Consider the following 13,625-nt stretch of genomic DNA (forward strand, 5'->3'; position numbering starts at 1 on the left):
GTGTAGGTACAGTTATTTACATACCCAGTCCTTTCAAATGACTTATGTGGTCTCACAGGCATTTTTTTTTTAATCTATTCTTAATGCTAAGAACAAGGTCTAGAATTTACAGTTGATGAATTCATATTGTTGGATGAATAATAAATGAATGAACAAATGGGATCTTATCACATGTACAAATACAAGTATTGATATCCAGATGCCATTAGAGATAGGGATTCACATACATGTGATTATGTATTTACTTATCGTTTTGTCTCTTCATTCATTCAGTAAGCCTGGGGATAGAAGGGTGAGAAAGACAAACTTGTTTGTACATAGAAATACTTGTTACTTGTTAGAACCTACTGTATTTGTGCTCTTTCAGTGGAGCGAACACTGACTTAGGAGGCGTCAGCCCAGAATTCATGTTACAGTTCTACCACAGGTCAGCTAAAACTGTGTCTCAGAGGCTAAAGCAAAGCTAAACCTGTTCTTCTAATTTTACAGTGCTGTCAAATGAACAAAAATAAGAAAGACAAGTAGCTTAGCCATGTGATATTCCAAAAGCATTTTCATTCCCTGGGTTACAATGTCCCAATCTGAACAACAGCAACAAAATGTTTCTACTCTATTTTTGTCAGATTTCCTTTTGGATTTATAACTTTTGTCTTTGCATTTTACTGTGTTTGCATGTGTGTTATATGTGATTCATTATCAGTAGGTATTTGTTAGTTTTATCAGAATAAAATAGAATTGTCAATGTGGAAAAGATTCAAAAATATTTTAATATTTGTTCATAATGTAAAAATTAGCAGTGGTCTTTAGTGTTAGTAAGGTCACTGGTTTGGAGCTCCATATTATTTCAGATTTGGGGAATCATAACTATGCATGATTTGTCCCTAGTATATAAATGGTGATTCTCAAAATCCTAGAATCTATTTTTATCCAGATCAGTTTCAACTTAGACTGTTGAGCACCTATAGTGTTCCAGAAACTGTGATGGTTGTTTGGGGTACAAAGCTAAAATGCGTCTATTCTTTATGCACTCATATCGTCTGGGGAAAGTCAGAGAACTAAGTAATTATCATTAAGTGGGCCAGCAGAAGGTGTGAATAAGAGTTTTTAAATGTATTGATTTTAAATGTATTAATATGGTATTTTTTCCCCTTGCTTTTCAGATGGTTGAACACTTTAGGAATGCTGGCCAATCAGGGCATTGATGTTGTGATTCGGCACTCATTTTTTGACCATGGATACAATCACCTTGTGGACCAGAATTTTAACCCATTACCAGTAAGCGTAAGACAAAGATTCCCAACTCCTTTCCCATGTCCTTCAGTTCTTTTGATCGTGCTCTGATCCCCACTGGGAGAATTTTTCTCCTTCTGTTACTCATTAGTTTCACAAATTGGACAGAAGTATTTTTGACCCATTTTACAGACTTTTAGCTTTACCTCCCAGACATACCCCAATATACACACACATGTGTGTACATATGGGTTTATGCATATACACATTTATGCATTTATATATATTTATATATTTACCACTATTATTTTAACAAACCTTGTGAGTTGAGATTCCAAATCTACTTGTGGCCTGTTTGAACTCTGCTTGAGAGTGAATTTTTCCAGATTGTTTTCTTTTAATGCTAATAGGAGACATTAGTTAACGTCAGATGCAACATGTTGAAAGCAGATGGGAGAGTGTTGTCCAAGATCAGATACAGTAGAAACCCATCCCTTGGAGAGTGGCTTAAGTGCACTTATACTGGATGTTGATCCCTGTGTGATGAGGGGATTTGCCCAGGGTGTCACCTACTCTAGGAGAGCAGAGGAAAGGGGAGGTTAAAGAAGAATGGCTAGAGCAGAGAGCTGGGTATGTCCAGTGACTTTATTGACTGATCAAAGAAATCCCACTTAGTCCAGAAAAGCTGTGCTTATCAAAAATATTATGTGAGTTATCCTCCTTACAGACATCTCGGTCATGATAAAAGGTGAGTCCTCTCATTAACCCGTAGAACATCACAGCTGGGATTCCCCTTGGAGATGATCCAGTTCCACCTCATGTAACAGAGGGACTGGTAGCCTGGGTTGGGGGAGGGGTGTGTAGTGCCAGCCCTAGTGCCTGCTCCTGTGCCCTGGCCCAGAACTCTTCCTACAGAGTTACTGCTGCCCTGGGGTCCACAGTAAACAAACCCAGCTGGAACCCAGTGAGCATTCCTGCCCTTTGCTTCCCTCTGCCCATTTCTACCCTCTGTGTTCATCTCACCACCCTCACCCCAGCCCTTAACCACCAAGCCCAGAACAAAGAACAGCTTGGCACCCAACAGCACCATTTCTGTGTCTCAAAAGAATCCCTCTAGTTAGTGTACTAAGGAATTATTATATCTCTGATTGTACACGACTCAAATTAAGTCACAAATATTAAAGCTGACTGGCACAGTTGCTTTTATTCACAAGGCCAGGATACCTCTCTCTCAGTGTGTGAGGGGGCTGGGGTGTGGAGGGACGGAGAGGAAGCTTTCCGTTTGGAACCGTAGGGGGTTCTGTTCGTTCATTGTTTGTTTTGAGCTCATAAACTTGTGGTGATAAAACAAAATAATGATTAGAAAAGCATCTATGAAATGTAAGCACTGAACAAATATAATGTCACGCAAATGTAAATATTTATTGACCATCAGGCACTGGGGAGGAGACTAGTAGTAGATAACTGCATAAATAGTAAGAGGGGGTCAGTGAGGGCTTCTTTAGAGTGTGTGCAAGGAAGTCTTCTCTGAGAAGGTGACACTTCAGCCAAGAGTCCACCGACAAGAAGGAGCCAGACATGCAGATTTTTGCAGAAGGGCTTTCAGGCAGGGGAAGGGGCTTAGCACAAAGATTCCAAGGCAGGAACAGAGTTGGCATGTTTGAGGAAATGTAAGAGTGCATGAGGCCAGCTTGGGTCAGATCACACAGGGCTTTGAAAGCTAAAGGGAGTTTGACTTTTATTGTAATATGAAAAGCCACTTGAAGGTTTTCTGCAGGGAAGTAACATGATCTAACTTACATTCTTAAAAGATCACCCTGGTATAATTAATGCATCAAATGTTACTTATAAGTTTAAAAATGTGGATGTTTGCATGAGTGCTAAGTTGCTTCAGTCATGTCCAACTCTTTGTGACCCTATGGACTAGAGCCCACCAGGCTCCTCTGTCCATGGGATTCTCCAGACAAGAATACTGGAGTGGGTTGCTATGCCCTCCTCCAGACGATCTTCCTGACCCAGGAATCAAACCTGTGTCTCCTACATTTCCCGAAATGCAGGCAGATTCTTTACCACTGAGCCACCAGGGAAGCCCAATAATATGGATAATACCTAAAAATTTATAGGGCACTTTCATATACAGCAGGCTTCCCTGATAGCTCAGTTGGTAAAGAATCCACCTGCAGTGCAGGAGACCCCAGTTTGATCCCTGGATCAGGAAAATCTGCTAGAGAAGGAATAGGCTACCCACTCCAGTATTCTTGGGCTTCCCTTGTGGCTCAGCTGGTAAAGAATCTGCCTGCAATACTGAAGACCTGGGTTCAATCCCTGGGTTGGGAAGATCCCCTGGAGAAGGGAAAGGCTACCCACTCCAGTATTCTGGCCTGGAGAATTCCATGGTCTGTATTCCATGGGGTTGCAAGGAGTCAGAAACAACTGAGCAACTTTCACTTCACTTTCATATACAGCGCATCAGTAATACTCCAAACATTCTTTCTTTCCTTCTGTTCATCTTTTTTCCTGTCCTTCCTTCTTTCCTTTATTCCTTCCTTCTTTCCTTTATTCCTTCCTTCAAACATTCAAATCTCATTCACTTCCCTTGATCGTGTACTATATGCTGAACACTATTTCTGACAATGAGCCACGATGATGAACCAAAAAGACAAGGTCCTTGAATTCCTGGAGCTTATAGTCTAGTGAAGTATACTAAGAAGTGGAAAGTATATAAATACATAAATAAGATAACTGCTCTTGGACATAATTGCTGTAAAGTGAGCCAGTTGACATAAGTGTGCCTTTATTTTGCTGAAGAGAAACTAGGGTTCTTTGAAGTTGTTTAGCAACTTATCCAAGGTCAGACAAGTAGTAAGAGCTGGAACTCAGAATTTTTCAGTTCAAAATATTATTTACTTTTCAACATGCCACAGTATTTCTAGCAGTACTCTCTTTGGTGTCTGTGATGTGGTCTGAGGCCACTGTTTGTCTCAGAATTGGGTTTAGAGTTGGGATCAGGCATCTCGAGGAACTGGAGAGAAGAAAACCTAGGCTAGAAGAAAGCCTATGGTCTTTGGGTGACTAGACAGTCTTGAGTTCCAGAGCTGGACAAACCTAGATTGCTTATCAAATCTCTCTGTACCTTTGCATGCCCAGCTGTAGGTTAAAGATGCAAGTTCTCATGATTTTGTTCTCCCCAAATGAGAGATAATATAGGTGACTTTCTTTAAAAGCTTACCATGAGATATCTTAATTGATAGGTAGTAACAGAATAGAGGTTCTTTGAAAGCTAAAACAAGTCCTATTGATTTAGCACAAAGGCTCAAGTGATCTGAGCAGCTGTATTTCTGGAAACACCAAGCTCTAATAAAGAAACTGTACGTAAAAGCACTTTAAAACGTAGCAGACTTTCTTTTTATCTTTCTTTGGGCTAATAAATTCTGCACCTTATAAGCAGAGAACTTGGCAGCTGGGAGAGTGTGTCCTAAGTCTCCTGGAAAGAATTTACTAGGCTAGACCAGGGCACCAATCTGACAGACCTTGCCAGCCGGCCCCTGGGATGTGTAATGGAGACACCTAGGAATCATACTGGTTGCCACTTCAGAGATTTGTACGGTTGAGGTCCAAACACTGCTGATAAAAACTTTGGATTTTACATTGTGATTAAATCTTCAAGAGTGTTAAGAGTTTGTGTGTGTTAGTCGCTCAGTCGTGTCCGACTCTGCGACCCCACGAACTGTAGCCTGCCAGGCTTCTCTCTCCATGGAATTCTCCAGGCAAGAACATTGGAGTGGATTGCCATTCCCTTCTCCAGAGTTAAGAGTTTAGGGCTTAATAAGTTGTTCTTTGGTTGCCTCCCAGAAAAATCAGTATTTTCTATTCCAGTTCCTTCAAATTCAGCATTTCAGGAAAAGATCTTATTAGCAAATACTATTTTTTCCTGTTGTTGTTGTTATAGGGTCTTAGCCTAATGGCTCCCCAACTCATATACCATATTGCCACTCCACTGACCCAGTCAGCTGAGTATGTAGGATTCCAATCCAGTTCTGGAAAGGCCATTCCAATCTAAGGGAAGAGAGAATATTGAAGGTAGCTCTTTAAAACAACAACAACAACAACAACTTATTTTGAGAAAAGATCGTTTTCCACTACAGCCCATGTTCTTTCTGGCTGTTCCTCTAGAGAAGTGCCAACTCTCCTCCTGTTGTGAGATTTTCCTTCTCCTGGGAAGAGGAGAACATTTAGTCCAGCAGTGCTTCATCACTCGACTCCCACCCTTTTCCCCTGACCCCCTTGCCTTTGGGAAAGAGGGAACGTGTGAGTCTCCACAGCCTGTCGACTAGTCATGGGCTCCCTTGGGAATAAGGGATGTTTGTGCAGAAGAGATCTGCACATTCAGTGGACATAGTCCAGACCCCACCAGCCGTGGGCATTTCTCCTAAGCAAGGGTTTTGGAATTTAGCTTGCTGCTTTTTTTAAGAGCTTGATTTACAGAGCTTTCAGGGAAAGGAATGGTGAATTACTAGTCAACATCTTCTTAGCTCTCACGCTGACCTAGCAGATATAATTCAATTCAAAAAAGCATTGACACTTGAGATGTGTCTGGCTCTAGGCTAGGTATTCTGGGGACATGCAGATAAATAAGCTTCAGTTCCCTCATCTGTAGAGCTAACAATCTGGTGTGTGTTTGTACTTGAGGGATTATAATTTAATCCTTTACTTAGGATGAAATAGAAAAGAAGTTCCCATCGGATAGCCTTTTCTATACTGAGTGTAGTGGTAGGGATATTTATATTTACTGACAACATTCTTTTTTGCTGACTGTCCCTTATGAACAACAATAAACATTCACTTCAGCCCAGTGCACACTTATTGAACACTCGCTGTGTATGTTGTTCTAGAATACAGTCAGTAGTCATGGAATAGCTTATAACTCGCTAGTCTGTGGTGGGATTGAACCTATAGCTGTGGTTCCCATAGCAACATGGCTATTGGAAAGAAACTCTGCATCTTAATGTTATCTGCATAGCTCTATTAGGGATGAGAACCTTGCTGCTCTATCCTTGTTTCCCTTTGAAACATTAAGACACTGTTCTTTATGCACTACACAACCATGATGTGGACACAGGATCAGCTTAAATCTGTCCCTTCCCTGAGGAAGAAGATCCAGTTATAGAACCACATCCCACTGATGCTGGATGTTGCACAACACTGCCTAATTAGGAGGCCTCAGGGGAAGCAATAGGAAGGAATCTAGTACTCTGATAAGATTCACAGGTTCTAGTCCTAGCTCTGCCATCTATTAGATGTGTATCTCTGGATTTTAGTTTTCTTCGTTACTCAAATTGTAATAAAAATGTCTCCTCTATCTGCCTCCAAAAGATATTGTTATAATCCTTGTGAGAACTAGATGTGACAATAGGATTCCAATTTCATGTATACATATACACATAGAAAATTACTGCAAGGGACTACATCTAAATGTCAAAGTGGTTTTATTTGGGCCATGGGGTTACAGATAGTTTACATTTTCTTCTTTGTGGATTTTTATGAAAAATTGCTGTAATCAGCAATATTGCTTTCATAACCTGAGCAAAATAAAGGCTATTTTAAAAAGAAAAAAATAGAGCAAAAGAATTAGATGCTTTATTACACTTGTGTTGTATGCTTGATACAGTGCTAGACACTGGAGAGTGTCCCTACCCTCAAGGAGCTTATAGTGAGGATAGGAGATCAGTCAGCAGGGATAGTGGCTGAAGTGCTTTAGCAGGACAGGAGAGGGATGGAAGCCTGCCTGGATAAAGGGCAGGCATGGGGCATCAAGGAAGGCTTCCTGGAGGAGACAATGCCTGAGCTGGACCTTGAAGAAGAGGAGCAAGTTAGCCATAGGAAGAGAAGTTTGGGGTCTGGGGAGAATCTTCCAGAGGCAATAATATGTACAAAGGGTCAGAGGCATTAATTTTCCAGAGAGTCATGGTCAATGGTTTATGAAAAATTACTTAGGATAGCTTTTCCCATTGGTGTCCATTGGCCACACAGGGTGTGTAAAAATTAAGGAATTTTAAAGTCAGAATCTGGAGGTGGTGGGGCAAAGGTGTTAAAAAACCTTGCCAAACCGGCCTGTGACCTATTTCTTGGCGTAGCTTCATTTCTCTTTCTTTTCTTTCCCGTGGGAGCCATCAGGAAGATGAAAGAAGCAGAGTACCTGTTTAGGGGTAGCTGTGATGTGAAACCCAATCCTCTCATCAGAGGCCCTGACAAAGACTTCTCCATGTGCAACCTCCCTTTGTGGGAACCTGCAGCTGCTGAGAGAAGGGCACCCTCAGCTGCAGGATCAATCACTGGGACTTGGGCCGACTCCATGTCAGTGGCTGAAGTGCCTGGGCTGCATGCCCAGTGGGCATGACTTGCTTCTTTCCTCTTCTGTGCCTCTGAACTCTGGCCTCTCAGACCAGAGCCTGCGCCTGCACCATGTGACCAGGCACGCAGCTCTCTTTTGCCCCTGATACTTTCAGGAGAAGCCCATCTCATTTTTAACTACCAGTCCTCATCCGTTGCTTATTTATTAACCCGAATGGTGTGAATAGGATGTCAGCAACCCATATCAGCAGTTGAACAGCTCACCCTGGTGGAAGCTGCAACCTGGAATCAAAAGATGCAGGCTCCAGGGTGTCAACACAGTGTTCCAGTTGCTTGAGTTTGCATTTCCTGCTTTGTAAGATGGGGCTAATGTGCTGAAGTCAAAAGTGGGGAGTATCTGAATGTAGTGCTTAAAAATATTGACTTTGGAATCAGACTGACCTGAGTTTCAAACCCAGCTCTGCCACTTACTATTGTGTCCCTGGGCAGATTACTCAACTTCAACAATCATCCATTTCCCTTCATAAAAGGGAGACAATAAATAATAGTATCTATCTCAGGGCACTGTTGGAAAGGGTTGAATGAACCAATGCATAAGTATCTTTCACCACCTAGAAAGTACTCAACAAATATCAGCTGCTATTAATATTTTATAAAGTAATTTTGTAAAATGTAAAATTATGTAAGTCAGTAATAATCATCATTAACAACTTGAATATAACTTGTGGCAAGATAATATACAGTTGAATATTCATACAAATATCTGAAAATCAATCAAGTAATAATAGCTAAAGTATGAAAAGTAGATTTTTTTTTGGTAAAAATTAAGTGATGAGAAAATTAGAAGAACAGAAGAGGAAAGCTCTGATTCCTGCCCTTGAAAGGAATTGATTGCAAATGGTTAAAGACTAACTAAAAATTATATTTTATTTTCCTCCAGAGAAGATGCTGCCAACCTTTCCCAATGAAGGCAATTAAGTCAGTAGCCTCACTGGGACACTAGCTCTAACATCTTCATTTGGTATTTATAAATGGCCCAATAAGCCCTGGAAACCATGATATGTCACTTCAAAGCGCTAATGACAGCACATCATGTGAATAAGCACTGAGAAGCAACAATTGAAACTTTCACTCTGCCATCGACCATTTAAATTGCTCCCAGATTGTAATACTGAGGGATTACGGCTACAGCAAGTTGTGCTGCAACCTGAATAAATTAGAGAGAGGGAGAAGAAGCAATTACAGCCCCACTATGCTTGAGCTTAGGAGCAGAGCGCACCATTCCCAAAGCAACTTTCAGAAGATGGAGGAGCATGACCAGCCCTGGAAATAAGAAAAGCTGCACCTCACCCGGCTTCATCAGTTCACCTGAAATGCTGGAATGTTACCTAAAAATAATCTGACTAGAAAGCAAGGAAGGGAGAGAGGGAGGAAGAAAAACAAAGATAGGAGAGGAAAAGTGGAATGTCTTCTGGTAGGTTGTAAATATCTTTTGCTGGTGGCACAACATGACAAACTTGAGGTTATTTCATGATATCTGCAGACATCAAGGAAACAGCAGTGTTCTTGCAGAGGGAGCAGCATCTGCAAAGGCTGAGGAAGGGAAAGGCTCCATCACACCATGGCCAGGCAGCCAGCACACTGCTGGGCACAGTTTATCTCAAGCTCCCACACCTGATTCCCAACCCTACCTGCGTCACCACCACTTGGCAAACCACTTTGCTTCCTGTCTCTTCCTGTGAACCGTGGTATCCCATTGCCTGCCCCTATGTCTAGGGTCCTCGACCTAGCCTGTTGCCTACTGCATTTCCCTGTCACCAACCTGGCCATTTTCATGTGCACCCTCTGCCACCTCTCAGCAGGATTTGAAATAAGAATGGCAGAATAACAATACTTGTGGAAGCTGGTGGTGAACATTTGGGAGTTTGTCATACAATTCCGCTTTTGTCTGTGTGTTTAAAATTTTTGATGATATTTAAAATGTCTTCATGCTAGGGTGTTGTGAAAAACAATAAAGTAAAGCACTGCTTTAATTGCTCTGGGACATAAAAAATAAAGTCAGATTCTTTCTCCCCATGTTTACAATCTCTTTGGGATGACAAAACATAGAGCCCTTGAGAAAGAGCTAATAGATGACGCACTAAGGTATGTCTTGCTCGCTCAGTATCTCCAGAGCCAGACCTCCAAGTAGGAGATATACTGTTGGCTGGAAAGAAAGCACTAGAGGGGAGAATCAGGGAAGGCTTGTACAACAAGATGTCATTAGTGGACATTTATAAGATTAGTATCCAACAGATACAGTTTCAAGCTAAGCTTCTTGCCCATAGGGCACCCTCTGCTGAGACAGTGGGAAGGAAGGAGTGCCTTAGGATGGATGGAAGACCAGGTGTTCCAGATCTGATCTCAGGTTCTGCCACCAGCTCATTCATCCCAGGGTGCTGGGCACTCTAGGTTCACTGCAAATTTGGGTATTGAACTCGACCATTTGAGGTCCTCTTCAGCTCTGATGTTTTCCAATTCATTGTCAAGATTTCTATACCAGGATCTTCAGACGTACCTCCCAGCTGAACTGATACTAATAAAACCTTTTAAAATAAAGCTAAACCACACTGTTTTACTTTGAAATCATACAAGGAGTGAGTCCTCTTTTTTTAAGGCTCTTGTAACCCTGTTATAGCAGTTATCACTTTTGTTATTAGAGTTGTTTTGGATACATCTAATTTCCTCTCTCTGACTGAAAGCTCCTTGAAAACACAAGCCATCTCTTAAATCTTTAAATCTCCCACAAAGCCCTGCTCATAGTCAGTCCTTACTGAATTCTAAAGATGCTAAGTGACTGGGGAATCTGAGGGCACTGCTCAGTAATGGAAATATGGAAGCAGGCATTTGTCGTCAGATGTTACACGCACACTGTGTACAGGGAGATAGGCAGCTTAGTCCTTAAGAGTTTCGACTCTGGAGCCAGATCTGGTTGTTAATCCAATTCCACTGTCTACTTGCTATGTCCCATTGGGAAGATTCCTTCATCTTCCACCATTTCTATAATGAGGATACCAATGGTTCATACATCTCAGGGTTCTTGTGAATGCTTAAGACAGTACTTGATAGTAAGTGTGTAAAAACGTGACCATTATTACCTATTCTAAATATATGAAAATGATTTTTTGTACATAAATTGTGGAAATATTTTCTTAGGTCAGTCTTAAGCAAATGGGACTTAATAAAACTATTTGTCTTTCACTGTTGAGTTGTAAGTGTTCTTAATAATACAGATCCCTTGTTGGATATATGATTTGCAAACATATTCTCCAATTCTGTGTGTTACCTTTTCATTCTCTTGACAGTGTCTTTTAAGCACAAAAGTTTCTAATTCTGATAAAATCCAAAGTATTTGTTTTTCTTTTTCTCATTTGTGCTTTTGGTGTCTGATCAAATTTTCATTCTGTGTTTTATCCTAAGAGTTTTATAGTTAGCTGTTACATATAGACCTCTGTTCCATTTTGAGTTATTTTTGTATATGATGTGAGATAGTGATTCAGTTTCATTCTTTTGCACGTGGTTTTTCTCATTGAATTGTCTTGGGACGCTTGTTGAAAATTAGTTGACCATAAATGTAAGGGCTTTTTTCCCCTGTATTTTCAATTCTGTTCTATTAATCTAAATGTCTGTCTTTATGCCAGTACCACACTGTCTTGATTACTGCAGCTTTATAGTAAATTTTGAAATTGAGAAATATGAGTTCCATAAAGAAGATGTTTTTCAGTTTCAAAATTGTCTTAGCAACTACTTTCAGTTTTGAGCATTGTGTCAGCTGCTCGCAGCTCAACCAAGTGAACTTGAGTGGTTCACCCAAAGCCCCATATTGGGTGGCAAGGTCATCATTACCGACATCACCTATTTCAGCTTTAGGAAATCCTTGGCTCAGTAACCTCAGCCACATTATCTTTAGGTTGGAGTCACAGGGCTCACTGCCCCCACTGTCATGGTAATATCCCTTTCCTCACCTTCCTGGGGAGAGTGAATGAATGAACAATAGTCAAGCTACAGTTTTGGTGGCTTATTTCAATCCTACCTCTCACTGCTCAGCTTCTAAATATGAATTTAACTTTTGTTTATTAATAGACAAGATACTAAGGGACCCTTACTTCCCAACCTCACCCACTATTTGGGTGAGAGCATTCACCACCAGACCCTAGGAAAACTTCTTATATCCCTGAAACTAGTCTGCAAAGCCTTTGTCCCTCCTCTTACATAAAATCATGCCACTACTTACGTCCCATCCGTATCACTGTGGCTGTCAAGAACTATGAAGGGCCTGAGATTTTTACCTACTTGCAACCTAGTATGTCCGCTTTTGCTGCTTCATAGATGTAGGCAGAAGACACAAGACTCCCGGGTCAGCTGCAAGAGATTATATACTCATACACAGCAAACATCATGAACATTAGTATATTTGCATTGATTCTCCTGGCCACTAGGCCCCACAGGGGTAATGCAATGGGCCCAAATGTGTGCTTCACATGCGGTGGGTTTGAGTTGCAGCTGAGGAATTCAGGACCAAGGACCAAGTACTTTTTGAACAAGCAGAAAACATTGTAGCAAGCAGTACATAAGCCAATCTTCCTCCACACCGAAGCATGTATGGTAGTTATATACTGTGGTCATGTTGACCCATTTTGTTGCTTGTGTGAGTAACTACATAAACTGCTCTTTATTTGAATACAGATAAGCCTTATAGACTAGCACACTCACCAAGATCATTCAGGAAGAGTCAGAACTGGTGGCCACCAGATTGGTGGCCTCTCAACAGTCCACCCCTTAGCCCTGTATGTTTTTGGATGAACTCCAAATTTACATCCAAGTGTGACACTCTGAGAGTCACTCTGGTTAATCTAACTGACAGAAGTCTGGGACCAGATTTGTTCAATTTATCTCATATAATATGATGGTTAATTTTATGTGTCAAGTTGGTTAGGCAGTAGTACCCAAATATTTAGTCAAACATTATTCTAGATATTTCAGTAAAGGTATTTTTAGATGAGATTAACATTTAAATCAGTAGACTTTGAGTAAAGCAGATTATCCTCCATAATGTGGGTGGGCCTTGTCCAATCAGTTGAAGGCCTTAATAGAAACAAAACTGACTTCTCCTGAGCAAGAAGGAATTCTGCCAACAGACTGCCTTTAGACCACAGCATGACTCTTCCCTAGGTCTTCAGTCTGCTGGCCTACCCAACAGATTTTAGACTTTCCAGCTCCCACAGTTATGAGTCAATCACTTAAAATCAATCTTTCAGACAGATAGATAGATAGACACAGAGAGAGAGATACACACATAACATCATAATGGTTATTGGTTCTGTTTCTCTAGAAAACTATTACACATATAGCATTTGACTAGTTACTATCAGAGGGACCTTTGTACCAGTGAAATACTGACAGTATTGTATTACAATTCACCCATTCATCTTTTTTCCTTTTCCTCTCCCAGAAGAGGGAGAAACATTTGAGTTGAAAGAGATTGTGAAACTTTGGGTACAGAGACTTTATTTTAGTAATCTCTCTGTTCCTCAAACATAGTACACACTCAATAGAGGTTTGTTGAGTGAGAGGGACTGGGTGCGTCAGTATATGATTGGCATTCTTCTATTGCCTATGATTGCCTGCCTAAATATCTCCATCCAGCAAAAATGCCTAGCTATCTTTCAAGCTTCATATCACAGATAAACGTTCACAAAGCTTTTCTTGAATTCTTCTAAGTGAATGTTTTCTCTCTTGCTTCTAAATTTCATTAACATTTTATCTGTATTTCCTTTATGCATTTTGTAGGTATCATATTGTCTAGAAATATTCATAGTCATTTGAAATCTTGTCATATTTCCCTTCCCAGAATATAAATTCCTTGAGAGAAGTATACTGATATACTGAGTCTTACATCTCCTCTAGCACCTAGTACACAATTGGTACCTAATAAACAGTCAAAAATTGTCTGCCGATTTGGGCTGTCTCAAACCAGAATAGGGAATCACTGTTGCAAATATGCT

General features: G+C 40.7%; 1 protein-coding gene across 3 annotated transcripts in view; it reads left to right on the forward strand.

The window, feature by feature from the left end:
• HPSE2 (heparanase 2 (inactive)) overlaps positions 1-13,625 on the forward strand; it is a 665,453-nt gene that overhangs the window by 531,691 nt on the left and 120,137 nt on the right. For 2 of the 3 annotated variants that reach the window (XM_043476432.1, XM_043476435.1), the window contains exon 9: positions 1,161-1,281. In XM_043476432.1, coding sequence (XP_043332367.1) covers positions 1,161-1,281 — 121 coding nt within the window. The remainder of the gene's footprint in view (positions 1-1,160; positions 1,282-13,625) is intronic. The other variant, XM_043476433.1, reaches the window with a different exon arrangement.

Source organism: Cervus canadensis, chromosome 8 (assembly GCF_019320065.1).
Source record: "Cervus canadensis isolate Bull #8, Minnesota chromosome 8, ASM1932006v1, whole genome shotgun sequence".
Classification (NCBI taxonomy): domain Eukaryota; kingdom Metazoa; phylum Chordata; class Mammalia; order Artiodactyla; family Cervidae; genus Cervus; species Cervus canadensis.